Source organism: Paramormyrops kingsleyae, chromosome 21 (genome assembly GCF_048594095.1).
Source record: "Paramormyrops kingsleyae isolate MSU_618 chromosome 21, PKINGS_0.4, whole genome shotgun sequence".
In the NCBI taxonomy this organism is placed as follows: Eukaryota; Metazoa; Chordata; class Actinopteri; order Osteoglossiformes; family Mormyridae; genus Paramormyrops; species Paramormyrops kingsleyae.
Genome location: NC_132817.1, coordinates 14,191,886 through 14,219,494, shown reverse-complemented (window position 1 = coordinate 14,219,494; position 27,609 = coordinate 14,191,886). Strand labels below are relative to the sequence as shown.

Here is a 27,609-nt window from a genome sequence, read left to right as displayed (position 1 = left end):
ATCAGACATGCAATCATAATGTGACTTTCCCATCATGCACCAGGCACAGGGACCCTGGAAAAGGCCACACCCAGACAGCAAGGGCAAGGTAGATAACAGGTACTGAAAAAGCTGTTTATTGGTTGATTTCGTTCAAGTAAAATATTAAGACAAGCTGTGTACATAAAACAGAAAAGTTTGGTCCCTTAAAGCACATGAAGTTTTACCCAAACATGCACGCACACAGACAAAGACACACACACCCACCCACACACGCACGCACACACACTGACTAAAAGTCACCCCTACCCAGTGCATTATTTACAGTGAAAACATTGAGGATATCCTCGCCAGGGGCCTTGATAATCCAATCAGAAAAGGGTGCATTAACTAAAGTCGAGTAAAAAGGCATTCATCCTACGGCCCAGTCAAAAGATCGGTGATCAAATTTCTAGTGAGAAATCTTGCAGGTTTTCAATTGGATGAAAGGACGGTGCTTCGAAATGGCTGATGCATGTCTGTTATGTCCTTAATCTCCACCCCCTCTATAGCATGCAACCAGTCAGAGCTGATCTACCCAATCAGAGCAGCACACTCCATGTGCACCAGGTGTGTCAATTTAAAGTTAGGATTATCTTTTTTTTTTGGTAGGGGGGGCTTATCTGATACTCATCTGCAAACAGGTCTGTGAGGGCTTCTGTTCTAGGGAAAACAAGGGAGGTAAAACATTGAAAGCCATCATTCATCCATACACACTTTTTTCAGTACAGAGTCACCAGGAGCTTGCAACCAATACCAGGAAGCACAAAGCACGGGACATCCTCCATGGATTCCCAGTCTGCCACAGCACATTTACAGTCACACTTCATGGGCAATTTAGAGACATCAATTAGCAAAACTGCTTGTTTTTGTACTAGGGGACAGCATGCAAACTCCATACACCTGGGCTTAGGGATCAAACCCACAACCCTAGCTATGTAAGGCTACAATGCCAACGTTGCACTGCATCACCTCACTGGAGAATAATCGACTAAGAAAAAAAAAACATCATTTTACTTAGATATTTTACTTAGACTGCTCCCATCTGGCTACATGAGAAACAGCCCATTTAGAAGTTAATTTTAGACAGACTGCCAATTTGAGGAATATCTGAAGTCTTGTAATGTTATGCGTTCTAAGTCTTGTACCCAACACAAATTCACGGTTTAAATCCAAAGTGTCACAAACTGAGTTTCCACCACTGCGTTAAAACTCCATGGCAACCACTGTATTTTTTCTGCACAAACACTCAATCTATTTAAATCAACCAGATGGCAGAGATTTAAAAACATGGCTCTTCCAGGAAATGCAGGACTAGGCCGTGCAGTACCAGTAGGTAATCGGCACCTGAGGTCCAACTTCCACCAAGCCAAAGTCAGCTGGGTTTGCTGCATAGTGTCGATGGTTCCCTTTGGGTCCTGGATGGCGAAGGCAAGGTCACAGCCCCTGACCCCAACTCCGTCTTCTGCTCAGTTACAGCCTAAACCCCATTGATTGGCGGAGAGCGATGCGGAACATACCACTGTGTGTCAGCGATTGGCTGAGGGCCCTCCACGTGCTGGACAGACAGAACATACGAACAAGCCCCCTTTGATGTGAAGGTTATATTTCAGAATCAGCAACTTTTTTTTCTGGAAATAGGTCATATAAAAATCAAAGAAAATGGAAAAAAAGGAAAATCCTGTAACTACATGTCAATAACTACACCCAGTCTCTGGTCCAGGATCACCATGGTGATGGCAGGCTCCCAGTTTCCCATGACCACGCAAGACCTCCCTCCCTTCGGAGGAGCGGGTCTGCATCGCCAAGCTGCAGCTGCCTGGAAGCCACTAACTCATTAATATGAAAAACGTTAACTGACAAGAATGACAAGAATTACGTCCTCTTCAGATGTCACATGGTTTCTGGAAACCAACATCATGTGACCCACCATCTTTATTTCCCAGCAGCTCATGGCCGGTGCTGGTCTCTACAGTCAGGCCGTATTCTACAAACGCTCATTGACTTCATGTATGTGTAGCGACAGGGACCCCGTTCAGTGTTCGCTGGGTAACTGTGTCCATGGACTGTACACAGAATGGAGCAGCAGACGACCGGCTGATGGACACCGCTTAGGGCCAAATACACGGAGGGGAAGGGGCGGAGCCTGCAGCAACTGTGGGTCTGGAGTGAGCGTGATGTCAGGGTGAGGCGGGTGAGGGGCGTCACACGGCCTAATTCCTCTCCTGCACAAAGACAGTCTCTTGTGGACACAGCCCCGCCTCCTGCAGCGTGATGTCATAGTCCAAGTGAGACAGTTTCCGTCGTGGGAAGTTGGTGACGAGCTCGAAGCGTTCGTTTGGATAACCTTTAGACTGGATATGTCTCACCAGCGCCTAGAAGAAAAGCAACAGGCAGTTAACCCACGTCAGAGGCCCGAAGGTGCCGGTGTCGAAGGAAAAGAAACGCCCAGCGGACATACCATGAGCGTGGCCTGAGCGGACAGGGCGATCTGCTCCCGTTGCCCATCCGGGTAGCGCAGCATTAGCTGAGCCTTCGGACCTGCGGGTGGAACACAGCCAGTCAGAGCAGGGATCAACAGGCTGAGTCCGACCTGCGGAAGCTCCTGGATGCAAGCCTTTCGGATGCACAATGCTAATGCTAATGGCTAATGTGGCATATGGAGCTGAAGAGAGTGTGTGTGTGTGTGTGTGTGTGTGTGTGTGTGTGTGTGGGGTGCAGGTTCACGTCCCAGGGTGGGTATCTCGGCTACTTTCATTGTTCTCCACCTCCTGTGACTGAGTATTTCATTCTAAAATGTCCAAAATGTCCGAAACCCCTCCTAGCAGCCCATACCGCTGTCGCTGGGTTGGCCCGCATTGCCATGCTCCTCAGCGCCGGGCTCGCACACCCTCGATCCCGAGTTCTGCCTCCGCGCCGTGCCGAGACCCTCTCTGCAGGGCTGTGACGTGACCGGCGTCTCCAGATGGTTCTTCTTGCTCTCCTCCTTCCTGTGGCTGGACTCTTTGTGTGGGGACTTCCGGTGGCGAGCGGGACTGTCCGGGCAGGGGGGTGGAGCCTGGGTGGGGACCTCTTCATCGGAGCCGTCCACGGAGATGAGCCCCTCGCTGTCTGAGAAGGGCTCTGCGTCCGAGTCTTCCTCAGAGCGCGAGTCCGGCCGAGTCTGCTGAGACTCATAGTGGGTCTCCTCCAGTGAGGCTCGAATGGCAGCTTCCAGCTGGCTGTCCTCGCTGGCGTCAATCAGACTCTCCTGGGGGGGGGGGGGGCAGGTACAGGTAAGCGGCACAGAAAAGCGTCAGGAAGGAAGAAGGCGGGAGAGGCAGGTCTGCTTACAGAGCGCGCGCGTTTGGCGGGAGGAGGGTGACTGGACAGGCCGTCGAGCTGCCCGTGCTCCGTCAGAAATCCCGTCACCTGCTCCAAGAAGGACGGCACATCTAGATGGTTCCACTCCACCATCTTCTGGCCTGGGATGAAAAGCAGGAGGCGTGAAGATGTCGGAGCTGACAGCCACCTGGGCTTAGTGGTCAGCAAGGAGTAAGTATCACCTGTGCGGGGGTCCAGGATGGAGATGTAAGGGAACTTGTTCAGCTTGTAGAACTGGATGTAGCGCTGGCCCTCCTCGCTGTCGTGGTATACCTGAACGCAAGCATCACACAAGTGGCGTAAACCTCTGGTCCTGGGGGGGGGGGGTTGTACGACATACATGGGGACAGTCCCATGCTGGTGCAGTACCTGCCAGAACACAAAATGCTCTCTGATGATGGTCTTGACGGCATCGTTGCTCCACACATCCCTGTTCAGACACTGACAAGCAAAATCCTGCACGTTCTGGATGTTGATCATCAGCCACTTGTTCTCCAGCTGTCCACAGTCCTTGGCCTACAGCGGAAGACAGAAGCTAAGAGACAGCCTCTATGTACAGCAGGGCAGTGTCTATCTACAGTTCTGTGCAGAAGTCCTAGCCCAGGGGTGGCCAATCTTATCGGCAAAGGGCCGGTGTGTATGCGGGTTTTTGGGATAACCTGTAGGTCAGCTGTTCAAACCCAGGTGTGAGGACTCTTCAGCCAATCAGTCCTCTAATTAGTAATCTAATTAGGGAGTTGCAGCGAAAACCCGCATACACACCGGCCCTTTGCGGATAAGATTGGCCACCCCTGTCCTAGGCAGTACTACCCAGATAAACGTTTTCTTTGACTGCCTAAGCCTTTTGCACAGTACTGTACATCTTATACGGAAAACATGAATTGTCAGTTATTGGTTTTTAAAATGCAATAACAAAAAACACAAATATTAACTTTTAAAAGCATTTTCTTATGCAAATGTTTTCAATAGGAGTTGAGAAGAGAGAGATAGGCTAGGCATGCATATGTAGTGTAGGTTAGCTCAATAATGGTAAACGGCGAGATCAGCCGACATAAAACAATTGGAATAAAAAAATAATTCTCAGTTGATCCTTGTTAAAATACACCACAAATGTATAACGAAAAATACAAATATTAAGTTTTAAAAGCATTTTCTTATGTACAAATAGCTGTACTACATGTACATGTTTTTGATAGGAGCTGAGGACTGGGTGTTGGGGCACCATCAGCGGGATGCCTAGGCTAACTTTGTTGGACTTGCGAGTTTAGGATTTGCGAACCTGCTCTTGGAAGGGAACTGGTTCATACCTTGGGGACTTCCTGTTTATGGTACGTTGTACAGTGCGCAGTATGTACTATATTCTGTATAACATGTATGGTGATTACTGTGTAGCACACACTATGCAGTATACAGCAACTCTGAGTAGGATCTCACCGTCTCAAAGCTGCCCTTGTGCATTAGCTCAATGGGGGGTCTAAACAGGTCTGCCAGGGTGCTGAGTTTCTTATCCACTGTGCTGCCATTCCTCAGCTCTTGCTCCTGTCGGACTGAAACCATTGCAAAGGGTCACAAAGCCATCAAATAGTGTCCACACGGAGCCCCACCCCATGACACGACACGAGGTCGGCAAACCCGCAAGCAGGTCTACAGCCTTACTGGTCTCTGTCTGGAAGTCTCTGAAACCGTCGAAGATGGATCTGGCTGGCCGTCGTCTTTTTGGCACTGCCGGAGACAAGAGCGAGCATACAGACAGCCTGGTGAGCCTTGGCCTTCCAGTGAAGACCGTCAGGACTTTGATGGCAAAAACCATACCTCCATACAATGGCTCTGGTTCCACCAGGATGTCTTGCTTCTGTGGTATAGGGGCTCGCACCTCCTCCCTGTGGAAAGAAAGTCATAAGCCCAAGACCAAAAAAAAAAAAAACCACCCATGGCAGACCCCATACATGACATAAGCTGTGCACAGCTAGCAGTTCAATACTCACTCTGTAGGGGGTGCTCTGCTGCTGGAGGCCCCTGCAGAGCTGGAGCTGGTGCTAGGCTCTTCAACCATACCCCCTCCATCCAGAAACATAGTGACAGCCATCTCCAGGTTATTGTCGCAAGCCTCTAGCATGTGTTTCCCAACACTCTCAGTCGCACCTGTGGATGTGCAACCGTCACACAGAGACTATGCGCGCACACTAACATTTCAACTAGGTACTAGCAGGTTAGCACAGCAAATAAAGGATAGCGTAAAAACGGGCCCAAAATACTTCGGATTCAACTTATTGCTCTGTTCAGAAATTAGACATTTTTTTAATGAAAACAAAGGAGACTTTTTTCCTCAACTGCCAAGATATACCTTGTTATTTCTTTCAGAAAAACGCACCGAAATCATCCATTGATTTTTCAATGGTTCGACCAAAAGTACTGGTCAATTTTACCCTCAATTTCTCCAGAGAATCCCACTAAACTGGATACCAAAATAAACCTTGAAAAACAAAGCTTTTCAGGAGATTTGCAGCAAAACCCCACAATCACCTGCGGAAACCTGCTGTAGAAATGAAACTGAGGTCCTCACTATCAGGTCAGGGTTACCACGTTAAATCTAACCTAATCCAAGATCCCATTTTCACACGTCTTTGTAACATCTTCAAATTATTTTCAAAATTATTATCACCGTCCTAAGGAACAATTTCTCAATGGGTCTTTGAAACGTCTAATGTATTTCTCCAAAAGAGAGCATATTATCTTCGTAAATATCACCGCCTATTCCTAAATTAGGAAACAGGGGCCCAGATTGGCAAAAGGGTCAATAATTAATAGGTTTCATGACGGTGGGAGTCACCGAAGCGGTTTAAAACGTGAAAGTTTATTACGCCTGGTTAATCAAAGCGCAACATATGAGCGCACACATTGCGCATGCGCGAAAGATGGCGACCCGTAAATTAATCAACAGGCGCTTCATGCAGTTCTGATAAACACACCAGTCGTGTACATTTCTAAAGTCGGCAATGCTTATGAGGGTTCGACACCTAAGAACTAGTAAAGGAACAAACACAGTAAGAGAGAAACAGCCAGTTCAATGGTCAATTGGCAGACCAAAATGATGTAAGGCACCACAACTACCCCAACATCCTCTCCTGCGCCCGATGCGTTTGTTTTAATTAAGCAACATCCCTGCTTCATAAGTTTATCTGGCGAGCAGCAAGTTTTGCCGGGCTGCCTGTTGACACTTCTACTACTGTGGCCACATCATCTGAAAAACGTGTTAGAGATGCCGGTGGAGCCAGCATTCGTACTGGGTTGTGCTGCTTGAAGCCCAGCTGTCCCGGGTTAGGAAGAGCCTGGCCAGCTCCGTTACAGGAAAAGCAGCCCAAGCCCGTGTCTATAATGTGCAAATAACACCAAGCGCTGTACCGGCCTGTCAAAAAGTAACTTTATGCACGACCCCATACAGCTTTCCTCCAATATTACTCCAATTTTGACCATTTTTCCTCGCTGAAATGGGCAATATGAGATGTCGGTGGCCACGCACGGCTGCCCATCTCTTCCTTTCGTTGTAGGCTTTTCTCCTGCTGACAGAGGGGGCAGTAGTTTCTAATGCCCCTTCAGTCCTGACTACGCAGTTTTCCCTACTTATTTCGCGGGCTCATTGTTTTGACAGCAATTTATATGAAGTAAAATTGAAATAAGTGTGAACAAAACGTGTTTACCCGTTATGGCTGTAAATTGCTGTATTAACCCGTTCAGCCCCAGAGCTGATGTATCCCCGATCGCCGCCATCTTACCGCCGCCGACAACAACACGGCTGTGCGCCTGCGCACCTAACTACGATAGCAGCGACATCATCCGTCATAGGATGCCTCGTAGGATTATGGGTGTTGTATTTCCTCCGCTGGACTGCTTTTTTCCCCCAAATTTTTTTAAACTTTAAAGACATAAGTGCTTAAGGGACCTGCCCCGTTTGCCGCTGGAAAAATTAGCAAACATCCATCTAGTTCTCTATAAATTTCTCCTTGTCTTTTTTTTGAGAAGGTGAAAAACACAGCGCCATCTACCGTTGAGACTTCCACAAGATTTACACTGGATCCTCTCTTCGCACATACATACAGCATGCAGTTTTTATCATCTCAACTAAATTTGCAAAGTAAACATTCAACATAAAAGGTAATCAAGCATATAACAACGACTTTCTGGCCTCAGTGTACAGATAGTTAATAGATGGTTTTGAGCAAAATACAACAAAATCAGGTAAAACATAATGATTTTTTACCCAATTTTATTTTATATTTTATGATACATTCAGTTTAAAACAGTCAACCAAGCACTTGAAAAACATTAAGCAAAAAAGCAAATGATTTCTGAAGACCCTCTTCACTATTTATGAAACACTAGCAGTGTGTGACTTGCCTCAGGGACAGAGCCCAGTGCTCTGAGCAATCTCCCTCGAAGCAGACTGATGTGGGCTGATGCGGGCCTCTGCCCCCTCCCTAGCACCCCCACAGCCTCAACCAGAGCACCAGAGAAATGCAACCATACCGGACAACATGCTAGTGCAAGACCAACCAACACAGCCTAAATGGAAACAAATGCAGTCTGCATGGAAGGAAATTGTTCTTGCACGTTTATTCTTTAAAAACACTGGAGATTTTTTTTTTTTTAAAAAAGGAAAACCTTACTGTGAAGGATTTGCCCTCCAAAATTATGGGACCTGTCAGAGATCCTGCAATAAACTTTGCTTGGTTAGTCAGATTCCCCTACAATTGAAAAGACAAGAAGGGGAGAATCTGTGTGCATGACAAGGGTTGCAGATGGTTGTAAGGAACAGGGGTCACAAGTTAAAGATTAGGGTGTGTCACATGCCTTAGTCTCGGACTGAGAACCACAAGGTGCTGCTCTTCTATTGCTGTTAGAGTGTTACCAAATTAGACTCCCAGAATGCACTGCTTCCTGTAAGACGCTATAGTCATCTGCATGTGATGGGGGTGTGGGACAGTGACATGCACAAACCAAACCATCAAGCTCTTGGGAGGAGTATTATTCACACCTTCCAGCAAGAGTCCAAATTACTGTGACTTCATTGGTATAGGAAGAATAACTGTACATGTACAAATGTATGCGTGACTGTGTATTTGCACGTATATGTGTGCAAGAGTGAGACTGATGATGAGATGGCCAGGGTCTTGTGGGGAATCACAGGCAGGACCAATCAGAAGCGGATGAAAGTTGCATCGATCTGCCGCACGCTGGGCAATGCCAGCATGATCTTGCGGCGGTACTGTGGATCCTTCTGAAGAGGGTTCCTCTCCAGATACACCGTCTCCAAGTGTTTGGCATTTTGCAGCTCGTCAAGGTCAGCCCAGTTCTCTATCTGGTTATCATTCATCTGGGACAGACCCGGAGAGCAACTATTATTCCAAAAGCACACGGAAATTACAATTCTTTACAATTTTCTGCAAGAATCCTAATATGCAATTATGTTTATTTAGTTCTCTCATTCCCTCCCACTCTCCTTGCTCTTCATGCATTCCTCACCCAGAACTCCTGGAGCTCTGTCAGATGACTGATGTTCTCAATCTTCTTGACGCGATTGGCAGCGATGTCCAGAGTTGTCAGCTTTTTCTATCAGAGACCGTGCGACCAGACCAAGAAGGCAGAACGTGAAGCGGGAATAGACAAGGACTGCACTGCCTTTTGCTAATACTACTCCACAATAAACTCCCCATCACCTTTAGAGATTCATTACCATCATATAAGGAAGCCAGCACCTTTAAAGCACGCCCTAACCCTACCCACCTTTAAACATCCAACACAGTATTAAGTAATAACAACAAAAGACGACAGGCATTGCAGTAGATGAGATATCTCATGCTCTAAACCAGGGGTTCTCAACGTCTTGACCATGGTCTAGATGCGGAGCGAGCTGCAAATTAATCTGGCCCCAACCAATAATACATCCTATGAATCAGTATAGTTAACATAAAAAGGCTTAATATGGTTTGAAGCAGAAAAATACAACATAGAACAACCAAATTTCCCACATACATAACTCATCATAATCCCCCATCGAAACGATCAGCAAACATTAAACCAGTCTTTATGTCAAGGTCCCGCTATTGTTATATAATGTTATATAATGTTATATAATGACAATGATAATGATAATATCTAATATAGAAAGTTATTGCTAATTCATGAAATTGTGTTTTTGTTATTGAAAATTGTTCCAGACACCTGACTTTGAACATAAATATGATGAGAACCACTGATCAAACAGTTTGAGAACCCCTGTTCTAAACCATTCACTGTACTGCCACACGTTACATCTGCAGGTCTGCAGTCCTGTACGTGTAAACTTTGCAGGAATATTATCTACGCTGTGGTGTGTATATGTCACGTAGACCTTTCATAAGCATGTCGGTAAGGAGGTGCGGACAGTTGAACATCGTGCAGACTCACATTGGATTCCAGGCCTTCAAGAACCTCAATGCCGTTATGACTCAGGTAGAGCTCTCTCAGGTTGACCAGGCTCCCCAAACCTTCTATTTTGGTTATGCGGTTACTCTGAAGGATGTAGCAGCACACAAGGTTACAGACACACAAACAAACACATGCACACACCCAAACACATGCATGCATGTCCGGGATGTACCTGAATACTGAGGACAGTCAGGTTATGTAATCCTTCAAGGTTCTGCAGCTGAGTGATCTTATTGGTGCCCAGAAACAGGCTGGTCAGTGAGGAGAGAGAGTCCAGGTTTTCAATCACCTGAAGAGGATACATCACATCACAGCACTCTATCAGCATCATTGGTGCATGTTGACAAGAACTCCTCTTAAGAGAGGATGGGTATTGGCATTAGCTACACATGAGGCAGCCCTCACCCGGATACGGTTTGAGCCCAGTTCTAGCATCTCCAGGTTGGTCAGATGGTCCAAATTTTCAATACGGCTTATTTTGTTGTGCAGCAAGAAGAGCTTCTTCAGGCCTGTGAGCCGATCTAGAGCCTCCACTTTACGAAGAATGTTGAAGGAAACATCCAGAACCCTGGAGGTCAATAAAGACACAGCTCTGTGAGCACTGTATGAAACCCCACCCATGTATACAGTGCACACTGCAAACTACTGGAAATCGAACAGTGTGCATGGATGTAGGAGGACAAGAAAACTCACTGCAGCTGGGTCAGGGTCTCTAAGTTCTCCAGACGCCGGATCTGGTTATCATAAAGGTCCAGCTCTCGGAGAGAGACCAGACTATCCAGATTTTCAATACGTTTAATGAGGTTCTGTCTCAGCGACAGCGTCTACCAGAAGAAAAAAAACAGATGACCCAGAAAAATCACACACATGCTTCAAGAAGGTCAACGTTAGGACGGACCTGAGGACGCAGACTCTCCCCAAACATACTCCCCTGACCTCAACCACAAACACACAGACCTTTGCCTTCTGTAAGACCTCCAGCCCTTCGATCTTCCCAATACGACAGTGAACCAGATCCACATCCTGGATGGAGACAGGAAGATGGGACAGCATAGTACTAAGACTTGGCTCTGATCGTACATTACATTATGCTTCAGGAAGATCCAAAAAATAAACACCCCCTCCTGGCGTGAAACTTCACCTCTTCCTCTGGGTCTAGTGTTATGGTGTCCATGTCGACTGGGGACTCCTCCTTCTCTGAAGATGGCACAGGTGGTCATTTCCATAAGAAGGGAGTGAGGAGAGAAGGACCAGGCTGGATTAAAACATCATGCATTGCTTTGATTCCCGCATGAGATCCCAATGCCAGGGAGATCATCATCTCACCTGACAAGGGCGGCTGCTTGGGATCCAGCTCCCCATTCAGGCTCCTTCGCTTAATCTCATCATCTCCAGACTCTTCCGACTCACCCTTCCTGTCCACTGAAAACAGAGCAGGTGGTATTATTGAGAAGCAGCATCACCTACACCTTCTAGTTTACGGGCGTTCTATACAGAGGCTAGGCAAAAGGTTTTGCATCGCTTTCCACAGTACTGCAGTGCTGATCTAAATGTCATTGTCTAAGGGATACGGACAAGATAAGTACAACTCAGCTGGCAAACAGCACGCCATCTACACCATCGGACTCGTAAAGTACGCAGGGAAGAGACACATCTCGTCATTTTTCTGCATTAATACAAAATATCACTAACATCCCATGGATCACGCGGTCTAATTCAGCCTAACTTAACGATTCCCATCAACAACCACATACATCCATCTTTCACCAACCGGGCGGGTTTGACTCGCACACAAATATAATCGAAGTAAGAAACTCAGCCAGCTTAATGGCAAACAGAAATATGACGCAGCAGAAACAGGCAAATATCCACCCGAAATGTGCAGGCATCTTCAGCCGGATTGATCGTGCAGTGGCAGGCGTGGTTCGTCGGCTTGTAAGATAGCATGACGTGCCTGTCCAATGCACTTCTTGATTTGAAACATGATTGAACAGCATGCCATAATGCTAACGTTAAAGATGCCCGAACGCGAGCTTGATGGAGCACAGCACCGAGCAGCGTAGCCAGCGCTTTCCATGTAAATGAAGCTTATGCACAGGGCTGCATGACTAAGCGTCGTATAGGCTAATTCAGAACACGGCCCACGCCCAGGGAAATAAACACAGCCGAAGAACCGAAGCCCACCGTCATAGCCAAACTGCTGCAGCGCCACAGCAAAGCAGTGCAATCTCACCTTCCATTGCTTGTGGCTCGCCTACGGACATAGAAGCCATCTTCCCTGGAGAACCCGCCTACATGTTACTGACAGTTCCGTCGACCAATAGAAAAGCGGGGCCGCGCTGCGTCACGCGGCTCTGTGACGGCGAACCGCAGACGAGTTCCCGAGTTCGTTTGAAGTAGGGCATCTTCAAAAATAAGAATTACGCCATTGAATATTTTGCGGAATATTGAAAAATATGTCCCTTTGTTATTGGCAATATTAATTATGTTAATACAAGAAATTCACTTCGTTTAGGGTAACTCAAAACTCAAATTATATGTATGATATGAACCATTTTTATTTGAATGAACCACCTTTATTTGATATGTTTTTATAGTTAACTTTTTCTGTCTCATTCTAGGTTATTAATAAACGTCAGTTATTTTACTGTTTTCAGTCTGAGAAATTGTAATCTAGATTTATGTGGGAATAATTAATAAAATATTATGTAATTATTACGGAAACTGTAATAAAAGTATTTAAACTCATTATTACCCAAATTGGATAAGCAGGTAATTTAAGTAGATGTATGAATTAAGTGTACATTTTAGGCTGGTGGAAAAGAACTCTAGAACTACAATGTCCAAGTTTACATTCTGATTATTGAAAAGTACTGTCCTTAACATTCTGACGTATAAAGATAGAGGTATATTTTTCTGTTTATCTTTTCCTCTGATACAGAACGCCAATCATTGAAAATATAGCAGCCATATAATGTATTGTGCAGATAAGAATAGCTTAATTAGTTCTGTGTGTTCTGAAACCTGGTGCGCATTTAGGTTTGAGTTTCCCAAAGCCTTCTTAATGCTACGTCTGTTAAAAGATCGAACTTACGAACGACGAATTGTACGTAATCTACTTAAAATCTTGACAGCTTGTCCATAAGCAATCACTTGAAGCACCTGTGCCAGGGCTAGTGGTTTTACCTTGTTTAACATGTTTACATTATACTCAAAAATAAATGGATGGTACTCCTGCCTTAATTACCAGCTAAAGTGCTTGGGGTACAGGCACTGGGCATCTATGTAACTCTGGCCAGTATAAGCAGCTGGAAGATGGATGGATTATTTGAGAAAAGGATTGTCAGCTTTGGCACACTTTTACCAAGCACTTAAAAAGTAAACGTTCATATTATCGCGACCACATGGTTGCAACTGATAAACCCCAATTCACCTAGTTGTAGGGTTTTGGTCAGCAAGACGACCTCAGTTTTACATACTGAACCACTGCACCATCCCAAAAATACAATACAAATTATAAATATACCCGAAAAAAGTTTATGCGTGCGCCCCATTACTTGTAGGAACAAAAAACACACGCTGAATTAGCAACTTCAGTGTTCCGAAGCCACCACTGACAGAATAGTACAGTAGTGTCATTTATATCATACTACTGCATGTTCCACCCGGACACATTTTAGCGCTGCACCGTAACATGATCAACGGAAACAAAACCCGAAATTCTGTGGGAATTCAAGTACTTTGGCAACTACCCCATTTTCCTTTTTGTTGATTTCAAAAAATTCATTTGAATACATTTTGAAACACTTGTATGGGTTAAGATGGGAGTACCGAAGTTTTACCGATGGATTTCGGAGCGGTATCCGTGTCTCAGTGAAGTTGTCAAGGAACATCAGGTATGTTATGGATTTAAGGCTAAGTGAAGTAGCAGGCCCGTCAGTGGTGTATAAATTATAACCCGAATATTTGAATACCCGGCATCTTTAAAAGGCAAAACACACCTAACCTAGGTGTTTAACCTCGGCTACATTGTCTGTCATGCAATAATATAAACTTTTTTTTTGTCTGTAGTGAGCCAGACGTTTGGTAAGGTTGACCCTCGAACTAGCAGTTGACTTTACAGGTCATTTGGCTACTGCTTCTCGGTAGATGATTAACGGTGTGTTCAAGCTGCTTCGTTATATAGCTAATTATTTGTATAATTTAGGGTCTACGCCGTTATAATCAGATGGCAGAAAGATTAGGATGTCGAATATGTACAGATGAATTTAACGCATCGGAAGAATTACAAATACTGCGCAAAATAAGTTTACAAAGTAGTTTACAAAACACGACGCAAATGACAACGACAAAGGCGATTGCAGTGACCGTGGAAAAAAATGGCTTTGACTTTTCGGGTGCTCTTTTGCCGAAAATGCCTCGTATTAACGGGCTGGGATACTGTGACCTCCTGCTCTGGTTTTGCTACACTGTAGTAATAGCTGCGAATTAAATGCCAAATGAGAGACCACAGTTATACTCCCTCTTGTTTACATATGAAATATTTAAGTATAAATACTTTAATATATATTTTATATTAAATAATTAATTCAGTGTATTTATATCATCTAAAGGGGGACATGATCCAGGTATATAAGATTCTAACAGGTCTGGATGTTGTCCAACCAAATAGTCATTTCAATATTAGTTCAAATGCAAGAACTCATGGCCATAGGTGGAAATTAGCGGGAGAATATTTTTTTAAATGGATTTGAGAGAGCACTTCTTTACACAGCCTGTAGTTCGAGTATGGAATAGTCTTCCTGTTAGTGTAGTGCAAGCTAAAACCTTGGGTTCCTTTAAATCCGAGCTAGGTAAGATTTTAACAACTCTGAGCTATTAGTTGAATTCTTCCCAAATTAACTTGATGTGCTGAATGGCTTCCTCTCGTTTGTAAATTTCTTATCTTCTTATGTTCTTATTAGGCGTTAATCATGCAGGATTATTTCGCGAAAGAGATCCTTGTACTTGGTGCTTTTGTGTTTCTTTAGGCTCCTGGTCTGATGATGTCAGATGTTTATTCTTTCCTTTTCTAGATTCCTGAATTTGACAACCTCTACTTGGACATGAATGGCATCATCCATCAGTGCTCCCACCCTAATGATGAAGATGTGCACTTTCGTATCTCGGAGGAAAAGATCTTCGCAGATATTTTCCACTACTTGGAGGTGCTCTTTCGCATCATCAAGCCACGCAAGGTGTTCTTTATGGCCGTGGATGGTGTGGCTCCACGGGCAAAGATGAACCAGCAGAGAGGAAGACGATTTAGGTACCTCTGGGGGTCTGATGGGAACGTGTGGAATCGGAGAGTTCTGCGATTCTGTCTGAAAAGTATCTATTCTTGTTGTACTTGTTAAGGTCAGCAAAAGAGGCTGAGGATAAGATTAAGAAGGCACTAGAGAAGGGTGAAGTGCTCCCAACGGAAGCAAGGTTTGACTCCAACTGCATCACCCCAGGTATTGTAGATATTTGAGTTGTTGTGGATGGTGCTCATTTTGGCTCTGACTTTGCTGCTAAGAACAAAAGCATCTTTTCCTGCAGGGACAGATTTCATGGCCAGACTCCAGAACCAGCTGAAATATTTTGTCCACAGCAAACTGTCATCGGACAAGTTATGGCAGGGAGTCAGCGTCTATCTCTCTGGCCACGAGGTGAGTGTGGGGCAGGGCACTGCTTTACTTGACGCTAGCTTAACTTGTGACCCTCATGTAAACACGCCTATATATCTGATCAGACGCCTGGAGAAGGAGAGCACAAGATCATGGAGTTTCTTCGTTCGGAGACTGCCAAGCCGAGCTATGATGCAAACACTAGACACTGTCTGTATGGCCTAGATGCTGACCTGGTAGGTCATCATAAGTGGTCACTATACTCCTTGCATACTTTGAGCATGGACTGTTTACTTATTAGTTGGGTTTCTTGTATAGAAATAAGTGCATTTCTGTAGATAAGTAGTGCAGCTCTCTGATTGGCCTCTGTAATGTGGGTGATGCAGCTCTCCGATTGGGTAAAAAAGTGTTTCCCTGCTGTAGATCATGCTTGGGCTGGTCAGCCACCAACCGCATTTTTCTCTGCTGAGAGAAGAGGTTCGCTTCGGGGGTAAAAAGTCTCAGAAAAGGTATGCAGACTTGTTGTGAAACTAAAAGCGCTGATCTGATGTTCCACGTGATTTTGCACAAGCTGGGTCACCTTGTTTCTGTCTCAGGATAACAGCTCCTGAGGAGACCACGTTCCACCTGCTGCACCTGTCCCTCATGAGGGAATACATTGACTATGAGTTCTCTGCACTGAAGGTGAACAGTTTAGCTCTTTGGCACTGTCGTTCACTTGGAAGCCTTATATTATACCCAGACCTCAGAATTAAAGTTGGCTGTGCCCTTCATCAACAGAATGTTGTCTCATTGAACTGGTTGTACACACAGTACTGTCCAACTTCTATCTGTGGACTTGTTGCTATGGTGTTTGTACATGCATAATACCATGTAATGCATTGTTATCTATTGATGTCGCTAATAATGAACATGACTAGAACTGGTATTGCGAAATGGCTTTCCGAATTGTTGTACTGGCATGCAGTTAACTTGGGTGTGACGTCATTCCCAGCTTCGACTTTGGACCTCCAAGGTAAACAGAACACAGTATTAGCCCTCAGATTGGGGCAGATACTAAGGATAGTACCAGGGTAAGCATCCCTTTTATTGCCATGGATTGATTGATCCACCGATGCATTGTTTGAGCAGAATCGGATCACATTTGATTACGACTTGGAGCGAATCATTGATGACTGGGTACTGATGGGCTTCCTGGTGGGAAACGACTTCATTCCTCATCTACCTCACCTGCACATCGACCAGGACGCTCTGCCCCTGCTGTACCGTACCTACATCAACGTGCTGCCCAAACTCGGAGGTGGGTTCGCTCATCCACAGGCTGCTGCTCGGCATGCTGCCGATCCATCTCCGCTGTGAATCTCCACAGGTGCTCAGGTTCACTCTGCATATGTGTCACCAGGTTATCTCAATGAGAACGGGAACCTGAACCTGGCTAACTTCGAGAAGTATCTGGAGACACTTTCCCAGGTGAGTCTCCGTCCACTGGAGTGTCCCGATCACTGCAGAAAGTAGGCCTGGACATTATTAAAAAAAATTGATACCAGAAACATGGATACCACGATTTTTATACTGGTTCCTGAACAATACTTTCTTTGATGGCAATATGTTTAAAATCAAATTCAACAAAAATACATTAAACGTTACAGCACCGATCTTTTATTTGAACAGGTTGTTTTGTTAGTTATTCAGGGGGATCGATTGCGACCATAACGGGACATAGCCTTTCATTTATATTTTACTTATACGACCTGTGACATATTCTATCCATCCATTTTCTGGAACCACTTATCCTGTTCAGGGTCACGGGGGGGGTCTGGAGCCTATCCTGGAGGCTACGGGCACAAGTTGGGGAACAACCCAAGGAGAGAGAGAGAGAGACACACACACACACACACATGGGGAACAACCCAAGGAGAGAGAGAGAGAGAGAGACACACACACACACACACAAAATCAAATTCAACAAAAATACATTAAACGTTACAGCACCGATCTTTTATTTGAACAGGTTGTTTTGTTAGTTATTCAGGGGGATCGATTGCGACCATAACGGGACATAGCCTTTCGTTTATATTTTACTTATACGACCTGTGACATATTCTATCCATCCATTTTCTGGAACCACTTATCCTGTTCAGGGTCACGGGGGGGGTCTGGAGCCTATCCTGGAGGCTACGGGCACAAGTTGGGGAACAACCCAAGGAGAGAGAGAGAGAGACACACACACACACACACACATGGGGAACAACCCAAGGAGAGAGAGAGAGAGAGAGAGAGACACACACACACACACACACAAAAAATTTGGTATCTCCAATCAGCCTCAGCACCTGGAAGAAACCCCACAGTGACATGTGGAGAACATGCAAACTTCACACACACGGAATGCCAGCAGAGGTATGAGGCGACAGTGTCAACCACTGCACCACCATGCCACTCCACAACATGTTTATAATTTATAACAAATCTGTCCAGCAGACAGCTTTCATTTCCCCCACAATAAAAAAAACGACGTAACGTTATCCTGCTAATAAGCGCTGGCACATTCCAGCACTTCAGACACACATGCATACACATACACATACACATATACATATACATACACATACACATATACATACACTTGCTTTCTCCGGGTGTTTCATGTGATATACAGCGATGTGGTCAGTCACTATATGGGGGCATATTTGCAAGTTGCACTGGTGCGCTTAGTTATAAATTTTAGTCGCCCTGTCACCTAAAATGGTCGCAAGATGCGACTAAGTTGCTGTAGTCTGGAACCCTGTGGAGCCACAGTTTTGATTTCTTAGGCATTTTTTACACCGTGTGACAAAAAAACCACAACTCGCACACACGAACCAGTTCGCAAGTTTGTCTCTGGGCATACGTTTTTCCTTCCGGCCTCTATGACATGTAACATTACGTTAGACAACTAATCAGCAGCGACTTCAGATCTTTAAGTATGGTGAATGCTTATTAGCTTGCAGATGCTGAGATTTTACTGTTCCGGTGTTGGGATTTGGCAGCGAAAGCTCTCGTTCCTCCTGACTTTCAGTTCGACCGTGAGCACTTCAGCGAGGTCTTCGTGGATCTGAAATGGTTTGAGAGCAAGGTGGGGAACAAGTACCTGAACGAGGCGGCTGGCCTGGCAGCAGAAGAAGCTCGGGGGCGGGACAGCAAAAAGAAGAAAAAGGTGGGGAGGTGGAGCCCCCGTCTGGCCATGTAGTGCACTGCTCATCCACAGTAGGTGAGTCTCATCATTGTGTCCTATTCACTCAGGTGCCTGAAGGTGCTCTCTGTCTGGCTGCTCTGGATGGGGGACAGGATTCCGACGGCCCCCCCACCAAAGGTACCTTGTGTGAGTTTACGCATGCTGATTTTTCTGCCCTTTTCTGCCCTCCTGACTTCCTGGTTTCCGTCGTGCCCCAGAATGCTCGGAGGAGGACGGCGAGGACGACGATATGTTCGAGACGGAGTTTCGCCAGTACAAGCGATCATACTACATGACGAAGATGGGGGTGGAGCTGGTGTCTGAGTGAGTCACCTGCCGAACCACCGACTCTCCCTCGCGCGCCGCCTGCTGACAGTGTTTGAGTGCAGGTCTGTCGTCTTTCCAGTGAATTCCTGGCCAGCCAGGCATGGTGCTACGTGGAGGGAATTCAGTGGATTCTTCACTACTACTACCACGGAGTTCAGTCATGGGGCTGGTGAGTAAGTCTTCATCAACGCCCGACTCGGTCTGCTCCTGTCAGCCTCTTACCTGTCCTCCTACCCTAGGTATTACCCGTCCCACTATGCTCCCTTCCTGTCTGACATTCGTAACATCGCTGATGTGCAGCTGACCTTCCAGAAGGGGGCGCCATTCATGCCCTTCCAGCAGCTCTTGGGAGTGCTGCCTGAAGCCAGTAAGGACCTGCTACCCCAGTGCTACCAGGTACAGCCAGAAAACAGGCACACACTCTCTGTCACACACACACACACACAGGTTTGCTGAAGGAGAATTCATTCCTTCACTGCTGACACACTCCCCCAGCACCTGATGACATCAGAGAGCTCCCCCATCAAAGATTACTACCCTCTCGACTTCAAGATGGACCTGAATGGCAAGCAGCAGGACTGGGAGGCTGTGGTTCTCATTCCCTTCATCGACGAGGTGAGAGATCCCACCACATAGATTGAAAACAGGGTACCTGCATTTCTCCATGCCGAGATCTCCTGTCCATCCTTCTGTCCTTCAACAGAAGCGCTTGCTTGCTGCCATGGAGCCTTACACTAGTCTGCTGAGTGGCGAGGAGAAGGCGAGGAACAGGCACTCTGAGTGTGCCCTGTGCCGCTATCACGGAGACCAGGACTTCAACTACAGATCCCCGCTGCCAGGGACCTTCCCAGACATCGTTCACTGCCATGTCAGGTCTGTGGGCATGCTCTCTTGCAGACACATGCATGCATGTGCACACTGGTTCTCAGTGCCAGTAACATAACTGTTCATTTCCAGAGAGACCTTGATACCCTTGGACGCCTGGCAGGTGCCCACAGGGCATGTGGCTCGGCGCTTGGACCCCAGCACTCTGTACTTCTGCGGGTTTCCCACCCTCAAGCACATCCGGCACAAGGTAGATGCCCCATCCACGCCCTACTGGGACGCCGGGCTGCCTGTCCTCACACTGACCGACCCGTCTCTCCCCAGTTCTATAAGAAGAAGAACGGAGTGGTAGTGTTTCAGCAGAGCAGCCGAGGAGAGAACATGATGCTGGACATCTTGCCATCTAAGGAGGAGCCGGTGAGGCTGCCTGGGGGCGTGGCCAGGCAGTGCTTGGGTGTGGCCAGGGGGTGTGGCCAGGGGGTGTGGCCAGGGGTGGAGTGTTATGGGGGGTGTGGCAGGAAGTACTGAGACCTGCACTGTCCTCAGGTGGAAGCAGTGGCGGCCCTGGTTCTGGGAAAGGCGATATTTGTTAACTGGCCTCACCTAGCAGAAGCACGCGTCGTCGCCGTATCCGACGGGGAGACTAAGTAAGAGCATCATCATTGTCCTGCATCGCCCCGCCCCCATGGCGCCCCCCCCTGGGCTCACCGGCTGCTTCTGCTCTGCAGATTCTTCTTGGAGGAGCCTCTGGGATTGCAGAAGCTGTACCTGAGCCAAACGCCACCTCCAACCAAGGTGGTCCTGCTGAGCGAGAAGGAGCAGAAAGACTGGGTGAAAGACGTGCAGGGCCTCACGGAGCAGTACGTGCTCGTCACCTCGCTCCTTCTCCCCCCCCCCTAGGGTGAAAGGCGGCCCGGTAACCTTGTCTTCTGCTTCCCCAGCTACGGCAAGCGAAAGGGAATCGTCATCAATGACGTCATGCTGGTAGTGCACGTCCAGCTGCTGACCGGCCGCAGGTACCAGCCCTGTCCAGACGGTCGGGTCCAGCTGGAGAAGCAGTGGGCCAAGCAGGTCCTGCCTTTTCCCTACCAGACCATCGTCAAGGTAATGTTTGCGCCATTGTCAGGTGGAGGAACGGGGTCGGGTGGAGTGGTTGCTGTTATCGTCTCCAGAAATGCAGAGTGTCTCTTTGGTTTTGGCAGGACATAATGGCCTTTGAATCATCCTTCCCTCACTTGAAGACGCTGGGGGAGCATTTTCCAGTCAGCTGCACGGTCTTCATGGTGGGAAACCCATATTATGGCTGTATGGGAGAGGTTAGTTCTGCTGCAAGTACTACAATGATCCTTGGTCCCGGTTTCTGTTGTCCACCTGTTGGCAACCTTGCGTGATGGAATCCCACCCCAGGAAGGTCCTCAGTCGCCACGGTCATGGTGGCAACCTTAGCACCAGGGTTGTGTCCCTCATTCTGAAATGGCTTTTCAGGTGCAGGATTCCACTGATGTCATCAGCGAGGGACGAGTTCGAGTTGTCTTCACGGTGCCGTGTGAACCTCATCTGGACGCCTTAATACAGAACCAGCATGTGAGTTATGTCCCGCATTCCTGCACTGGCTTTCTGCCAACTCCCCCACCCCCCCCCCCCTAAAGCAGCATTGATGAGCTTAGAACTTTCCTCCCGCAGAGATACTCTGTGAAGTACAGTCCCGGCTACGTGTTGGCGTCCCGGCTGGGCATTACCAGCTACCTGGTGTCCCGATTCTCTGGAAGCATCTTCATCGGCCGCGGTTCCAAAAAGAAGTGAGTGTGTCTCTGTGGCTTCGCGTACCTTTCTCCTGGCCGGCGCTTGACTCGATCGTGCTCCACCCCGCAGTCCGCATGGGGAGCACAAGATCAACGTGGGCCTGAACCTCAAGTTCAACAAGAAGAATGAAGAGGTGGCCGGCTACACCAAGAGGACGGACAAGGAGTGGCTGTACTCCATAGCTGTACAGGAGCTACTTGCTGAGTACTTGGAGAGGTCTGTCCGCTCGCCTCTGTGTGAGTCTTTGGTGATGTCACGCTCGTCATCAAAACACTCTTGTCATTCAGGTTCTCGGAGGTGTTCAACTATGTGTCAAAGAACAGTCATGATGATGTCTTCTACGAAGATGACATTTGGCCTGGAGAAGATGGAAACGGGTACGGGGACATTTTTCCTCCTGTCTTGAGTGCTTGCTGTCACGTGTCAATGCCGTGATTCATGAGACTTATAAGCAACATCTTGATCCTCTTCCCTGTGGCCTCCTTAAGAGTTTGCCCACTCCAGCCTATAACTGCTGCCCAAGAAGTGTGTAGTCGGCCGTGCTTTTGAGCTGGGGGGGCTGAGGAATTTGCCTGAAAGCCATGATAATGATGAGGATTTTAATGTCACTGGGCAGGGCTGCAAAGGTCCAGGAGATCGTCTCTTGGCTTAAAACCCACCCAGTGAGCTCTACCACACGCACGTCGTGTGACCTGCAGATTCTAGACAGCGGCATCGTAGAGAAGATCGAGGATGAATTGATGAAGTCCAAGGTAGGGTGAGGTGACTCTGGTAACATGACAGGATGGCCTGCTTAATGGCGTAATCCCCACCAATCATCTGGATGTGGCATATGGATATAAGAATGCTATTGGCTGTGTTTTTTTATCAGTCATTTCTTACACCCACCCCCTGTTTCTGGCAGCTTAATAAAAGCAGCAAGAAAGTTCGTGTGACGGTGAAGCCTCACTTACTCTTCAGGGTAAGTAGGGCTAGCATGTGTTTCTCTATTAGGGTAACTGTGTGTGTGTTGGACGTCACTGTTCCCTGTGTCTGTGTTTGCGTATGTATATTCTAACTGTCACCCTAACCCCATTCCCCGTGTCTGTGTACACGTGTGTTCAGCCTCTGGAGGAGCAGCATGGTGTCCTGCCTGACCCCGAAGCCGAGTTTCGCCTCTTTGACCGCGTGGTGAACGTGCGAGAGAACTTCACCGTCCCGCTTGGACTCCGGGGGACAGTAATCGGTATTAAGGGGGGTGAGTAATCAGTGCGTCATCCCTGCGTCTCCCTCCCCCTGAAATGAGACTGATTGCTACTCCCCTGTGTGTCGGGCAGCTGACAGAGAGCTGGAGGTCTTGTATGAGGTCATGTTTGATGAGGAGTTCCCTGGAGGCCTCACCATAAGGTATGTGCCCGGCACCCGTCCTTTTGGCCCCGCCCCTATGTTTGAGGCTGAGCTGTGACTCCGCCCCTCAGGTGCTCTCAGGGCCACGGCTACCGCCTGCCCCCCAGTGCCTTAATCAGCCTGAGCCACGGCACGCGCATGGACACTGTATCCCACAAGCTGACTGCAGTCGTCAAGCCTCAGCCTACCACCAATAACCACGCCCACAGGGACCAGCTGGGTGGCCTTAACCACTCTCCTCGCTCACCATTTGTACCCATGCAGGTAACCGTGCTGTGCGTGTGTGTGTGTGCGTGTGTGTGTGTGTGTGTGTGTGTGTACGCACGCACGCACCTACCCCTGAACTCCCTTCCCTAACTGACTCATGCCTCTACTGGTTTAATGGCAGCAGAATGGGCGACACGGTGCCAGGCCGGAAACTCAGGGCAACCGGAACAAGCCTTATGGTCAGAAGAACATAGCAAAGGTAGGTGTGTGAGTGCATGTGTGTTTTCTCGCTGTAAGTATCTGTGTGTTTATTCCTGCTTTGGCTTCTCCCACAGGGATCTGGGGGGGATCAGGAGTTTAGTAACGTCTGGCAGTCTCTGCAGGGGTCTGGAATGCCCCAGATACCGCCTGCTCATTGGCAGGACAGTGTAAGTCCCACTCCTATCCGTGTCACTTCCTGTGTTTTGCCTGTAACATGATGTGGGCTGTGCGTGAATTCCAGGTGTATACATGTGCGTTTGTTATCCAGGCAGGGAAGAGCAACATGGGGCAATTGGAAGGGCAAAACCAGCAAGTCAGGAAGGGCAGAGAGGGAGCTAGGAGCCAAAGAATGGAACCCCAGGGCAACCAGGCTCCCTACAAGCCTGTATGTAACCGTGTGTGCGTCTGTGCCTGTGTGTGCGTCTGTGTCTGCGTCTGTACCTGTGTCTGCGTGCGTCTGTACCTGTGTCTGCGTCTGTGCCTGTGTCTGCGTGCGTCTATGCCTGTGTGTACGTCTGTACCTGTGCGTCTGTGCCTGTGTCTGCGTGCGTCTGTGCCTGTGTCTGCGTGCGTCTGTGCCTGTGTGTACGTCTGTACCTGTGCGTCTGTGCCTGTGTCTGCGTGTGTCTGTGCGTGTGTCTGCGTGCGTCTGTACCTGTGTCTGCGTTTGTCTGTGCCTGTGTCTGCGTGCGTCTATGCCTGTGTGTGCATCTGTGCCTGTGTCTGCGTGCGTCTGTGCCAGTGTCTGCGTGCGTCTGTGCCAGTGTCTGCGTGCGTCTGTGCCAGTGTCTGCGTGCGTCTGTGCCTGTGTCTGCGTGCGTCTATGCCTGTGTGTACGTCTGTACCTGTGCTTCTGTGCCTGTGTCTGCGTGCGCCTGTGTCCGCGCACATCTGTGCCTGTGCTTGTGCACCTTTTGAGTGATGTTCTTTCGCTGTTTTTAGGGTCCACCTGGAAATATTCGAGTATTAAAGAGAAATGAAGACTTGAACTTGTTTTCCTCTGAAATGCCTCCCAACAAGGTGTGGGACTTGCGCACACACACACACACACACACACGCACACACACACACACACGCACACACACGCACACACACACGCACGCACACACACACGCACACACGCGCACACACACACAGAAGCATAGGCACACGTAGATGACATTCTTCTGCAGGCAGTGTGTGATAACTGATACTTTGCCTCCCTGGAGTTCGAGGAGTTGCTGTCTGGCTTGAAGATCTCCAAGGGCCCTGAGGTCTCGTCCTATGCCGCCCCCAGCCAGCCGCCCGTCACCACAGAAGAGCCACTGTCTCCACAGTCCTTCGCTGTGGTAAGGAAGAATCTGCCCAGAGCCTCTACTCTAAGCTGTCCGTGAATGTTCATGTTGAAGCCTGTCCTCCCTGCAGAAGGGCACCCTGATGCTGAAGGAGATGCTGAAGATTGACAGCTCCTGTTCTGCCCCTGACTCTGCCAAGACCAGTGGGCAGGGAGGGCGTAAGAGGTCCACCAAGAAACTTGGTACGTTTGTGCATGCCTGCGTGTGCTCGCGCAGTGCAACTCTTTCTGATGCACCATCAGCAGAGATCCGACTTACCTGGTAATGATTGTGGTTCCTGTTCTTCCTCCTGTGCAGCTGCACGGATCCACAAGTCCCAAGGAGACATGGCTGCCCAGTTACCCATGGGCACCATTGCATCACAGCTCGCCCACACCTCTGTTGGGTTGGGTATGGCTCTACCAGAGTTTACCCTTATGAGGAGCCAACAGGTACAAAGTTGGGAGTACCATAGATATGCAATGGGAAAGGAAATGACCTCAGCACCATAGATATGCAATGGGAAAGGAAATGACCTCAGCACCATAGATATGCAATGGGAAAGGAAATGACCTCAGCACCATAGATATGCAATGGGAAAGGAAATGACCTCAGCACCATAGATATGTATCCCTCTGTCTCCCTCTCCCAGGGCCTGTCTGTGTGCAAGGTGAAGCTTGCTAACGGCCTCGTGGTGCACGGGCCTCAGTGCCAGTCTGACTGCGAAGCCCAGGAGAAGGCAGCCATGTTTGCCCTGCAGCGACTGGTAAGGAGACCCCTGCGAGTGTTTTCTAGGTGTAGTTGCGTGTGTGATGCATTCATCCCCTTGCAGAGCTCACTGCCACTGGCCCAGCCGATCTTTAATGGCATGCAGCCCATCCGGCCACTGCCACCAGCTCCCCTGCCCGCTGTATTTGGCCAACCTGCCGGTGAGTGTGTGATCTCTGTCTGTCTGTGCCCCTGCCCGTCTGTCTGTCTGTCTGTCTGTGCCCCTGCCCGTCTGTCTGTCTGTCTGTCTGTGCCCCTGCCCGTCTGTCTGTCTGTCTGTCTGTCTGTCTGTGCCCCTGCCCGTCTGTCTGTCTGTCTGTCTGTCTGTCTGTCTGTCTGTCTGTCTGTGCCCCTGCCCGTCTGTCTGTCTGTCTGTCTGTCTGTCTGTCTGTGCCCCTGCCCGTCTGTCTGTCCAATGACTTGACTCACCTATAAACCTCCCCACCCAGGGAGCCTGCTCATGCCGCCTCTGCAGTGGGGGGCTTGTGTCCCCCACCAGCCTCCACCCTTCTTCCAGGGGACATTTCCAGGAGCTCGTCCCCCTCCTCCCTCTATCCCAATTGGGTCCCACAACCAGTTCGTCCCCATGCAGGTATGAGTCTGTGTCAGCTGTGGGTGCAGAGAGGTCACTGTTGGTGTGTGAATGCCTGGGTAGCTGTGCCCCGTCTTGGCATCGCGTAGCCTGGAGAATTCGTGCTTGGGTGCCGTCCTTGTGAATGATGACGTAATTGTGGAATATCTCACGAGGGGCATGGCTGGCTAACTGAGCCGCTCATTCCTCACACTGTCGCACGCCGTCTGCATCCTACACAGGTAACAAAGAATCGTGTGTCATATCGAAAAGCCCAGGAGACGAGAGATTTTTTCTGCCCTTCGTACATGGGGGGGCAGGGCATGGCGCCCCCTTTCCCCTCCCAGGCTGAAGCGGGCGATGCGCTGCCTTCGACCGACCACCCAGCTCCCCCAGAGCCCTCGAGGAAAGACGGGCCCAGGACGCCCCGGACGCCGAGGCAGAACGCTACCCACCACACCCCCGGCTCCGCCTCCAAGAGGAAACCCAGGAAGCTGGCGGTGAACTTTGATGCTGCAAAGGTTTCTGAATAAGATTCCCCCTCCAAGATGGGTTGTTCTTTTAAAAAGTATTTTAGTTTCTCACCAGATGCACAACGGGACCAAGAACAGTTCGCAGGACCTTGTTTGTCTCCTGTTTCTATCATGAGAGCTGTTTTTGGAGACAGCCTGGGTCCACCTGGAGGTTCATTTTATTAACCAACTTCCACTTAATCTAATCTTCACCTGCTTTGTGTTCCCGTTGGCACGACAACCTGACTTTTATTTGTTCTTAATCCAGACATTTCTAAGGCAGCAAAAAGAAAAAAAGTTTTGTATCGGTGCACATTTTACTCTTTTTACTAATATGTTTGGGTGCATGTCTCCCTGTTTTTGCTGCTCTAAAATGGCTTTTCTGCCCTCCTGTGCAGATTGATGCTCTGTGCTGGAGTCCTGAGTATAATTGGGGAAAGACCTGCATCTTCTGTATCTCCTGCCACTTGATCTTTCAGTAGGCACTCTGTGTGTGTAATTTTACTTTATTTTTTTCTCTCATCAAATAATGCAGACATGCCAGTTTCAGTTTAGCCACGTTAAATGTCCTGGCAGCTATAAACACAGAGGCATGCTTTTGTTGGTCAGCTGGATTTCGAACTTGTATGCTGCTTCGCATCACTTTACATTGCTTTAAAAATGAATTTGTAGTTTATTTCTGATCACCTGGCAGGAGAAAAAATACTTTTAAAGACACAATTATGTTTTAAAGTATTAATGAAATGTATCCGTGCACCATTTATTTGCCCTTGAATCTGAATCGTTTATCAATGGAAAATACGTTTTGTATACTTTCATGTTTCTGGAAATAAAGTCTTGCCATCCTGCTATGTATCTGTACATTTCATGGTGATCTAACAGACGTTCCTGTGACTCATTTGAAGATTGGCGTTACCGTGCGATTCAG

At 48.1% G+C, this 27,609-nt stretch overlaps 3 protein-coding genes across 4 annotated transcripts; 1 reads left to right on the top strand and 2 right to left on the bottom strand.

Moving 5' to 3' along the window:
* Positions 1-100: 100 nt before the first annotated feature.
* Positions 101-7,500, bottom strand: ubxn7 (UBX domain protein 7). Of its 2 annotated transcripts, none has more exons than XM_023798110.2 (11): positions 7,080-7,500; positions 5,367-5,523; positions 5,194-5,261; positions 5,038-5,103; positions 4,816-4,928; positions 3,751-3,897; positions 3,564-3,654; positions 3,352-3,482; positions 2,854-3,268; positions 2,480-2,559; positions 101-2,393 (listed from the first exon to the last, which is right to left on the bottom strand). In XM_023798110.2, exons 1-11 carry the CDS (start codon positions 7,147-7,149, stop codon positions 2,232-2,234), a joined length of 1,500 nt encoding a protein of 499 aa, XP_023653878.1. In that variant the 5' UTR covers positions 7,150-7,500; the 3' UTR covers positions 101-2,231. The 2 variants fall into 2 exon arrangements, with proteins under 2 accessions (XP_023653878.1, XP_023653879.1); XM_023798111.2 differs by lacking the exon at positions 7,080-7,500 and adding an exon at positions 5,726-7,069.
* Positions 7,501-7,628: 128 nt separating this feature from the next.
* On the bottom strand, positions 7,629-12,193 carry ppp1r7 (protein phosphatase 1, regulatory (inhibitor) subunit 7). Its single transcript, XM_023798120.1, has 10 exons — positions 12,080-12,193; positions 11,173-11,268; positions 10,988-11,043; positions 10,804-10,869; positions 10,540-10,670; positions 10,252-10,414; positions 10,019-10,135; positions 9,826-9,930; positions 8,902-8,988; positions 7,629-8,752 (listed from the first exon to the last, which is right to left on the bottom strand). The coding sequence occupies exons 1-10, from the start codon at positions 12,117-12,119 to the stop codon at positions 8,576-8,578; spliced, it is 1,038 nt and encodes a 345-aa protein (XP_023653888.1). The 5' UTR covers positions 12,120-12,193; the 3' UTR covers positions 7,629-8,575.
* Positions 12,194-13,520: 1,327 nt separating this feature from the next.
* xrn1 (5'-3' exoribonuclease 1) lies at positions 13,521-27,560 on the top strand. Its single transcript, XM_072704033.1, has 42 exons — positions 13,521-13,742; positions 14,922-15,154; positions 15,244-15,341; positions 15,427-15,536; positions 15,620-15,730; positions 15,918-16,003; positions 16,091-16,178; positions 16,626-16,794; positions 16,897-16,964; positions 18,553-18,690; positions 18,777-18,846; positions 18,927-19,032; positions 19,115-19,204; positions 19,275-19,431; positions 19,531-19,650; positions 19,739-19,908; positions 19,993-20,110; positions 20,185-20,277; positions 20,407-20,507; positions 20,589-20,720; positions 20,802-20,964; positions 21,063-21,176; positions 21,346-21,444; positions 21,544-21,659; positions 21,733-21,879; positions 21,951-22,040; positions 22,280-22,415; positions 22,568-22,624; positions 22,768-22,900; positions 22,980-23,049; positions 23,121-23,313; positions 23,438-23,515; positions 23,592-23,684; positions 23,786-23,902; positions 24,460-24,537; positions 24,726-24,845; positions 24,922-25,033; positions 25,149-25,282; positions 25,483-25,596; positions 25,663-25,759; positions 26,048-26,190; positions 26,412-27,560. The coding sequence occupies exons 1-42, from the start codon at positions 13,668-13,670 to the stop codon at positions 26,700-26,702; spliced, it is 5,028 nt and encodes a 1,675-aa protein (XP_072560134.1). The 5' UTR covers positions 13,521-13,667; the 3' UTR covers positions 26,703-27,560.
* The last annotated feature ends 49 nt before the right edge of the window (positions 27,561-27,609 follow it).

Excerpts from the sequence above, each read along its gene's own strand:
- xrn1 (XM_072704033.1), top strand. The coding sequence starts at position 13,668 with ATGGGAGTACCGAAGTTTTACCGATGGATTTCGGAGCGGTATCCGTGT. Across the intron at positions 20,111-20,184 it reads TCAAGCACATCCGGCACAAG|TTCTATAAGAAGAAGAACGG; the intron begins GTAGATGCCCCA and ends GTCTCTCCCCAG. Across the intron at positions 20,965-21,062 it reads CCTACCAGACCATCGTCAAG|GACATAATGGCCTTTGAATC; the intron begins GTAATGTTTGCG and ends TGGTTTTGGCAG.
- ubxn7 (XM_023798110.2), bottom strand. The coding sequence starts at position 7,149 with ATGGCGGCGATCGGGGATACATCAGCTCTGGGGCTGAACGGGTTAATA. Across the intron at positions 5,524-7,079 it reads GCAATTTACAGCCATAACGG|GTGCGACTGAGAGTGTTGGG; the intron begins GTAAACACGTTT and ends GCACATCCACAG. Across the intron at positions 3,483-3,563 it reads CATCCTGGACCCCCGCACAG|GCCAGAAGATGGTGGAGTGG; the intron begins GTGATACTTACT and ends TTTTCATCCCAG.
- ppp1r7 (XM_023798120.1), bottom strand. The coding sequence starts at position 12,119 with ATGGCTTCTATGTCCGTAGGCGAGCCACAAGCAATGGAAG. Across the intron at positions 10,870-10,987 it reads CACTAGACCCAGAGGAAGAG|GATGTGGATCTGGTTCACTG; the intron begins GTGAAGTTTCAC and ends GTCTCCATCCAG. Across the intron at positions 8,989-9,825 it reads TTGAAGGCCTGGAATCCAAT|AAAAAGCTGACAACTCTGGA; the intron begins GTGAGTCTGCAC and ends GGTCTCTGATAG.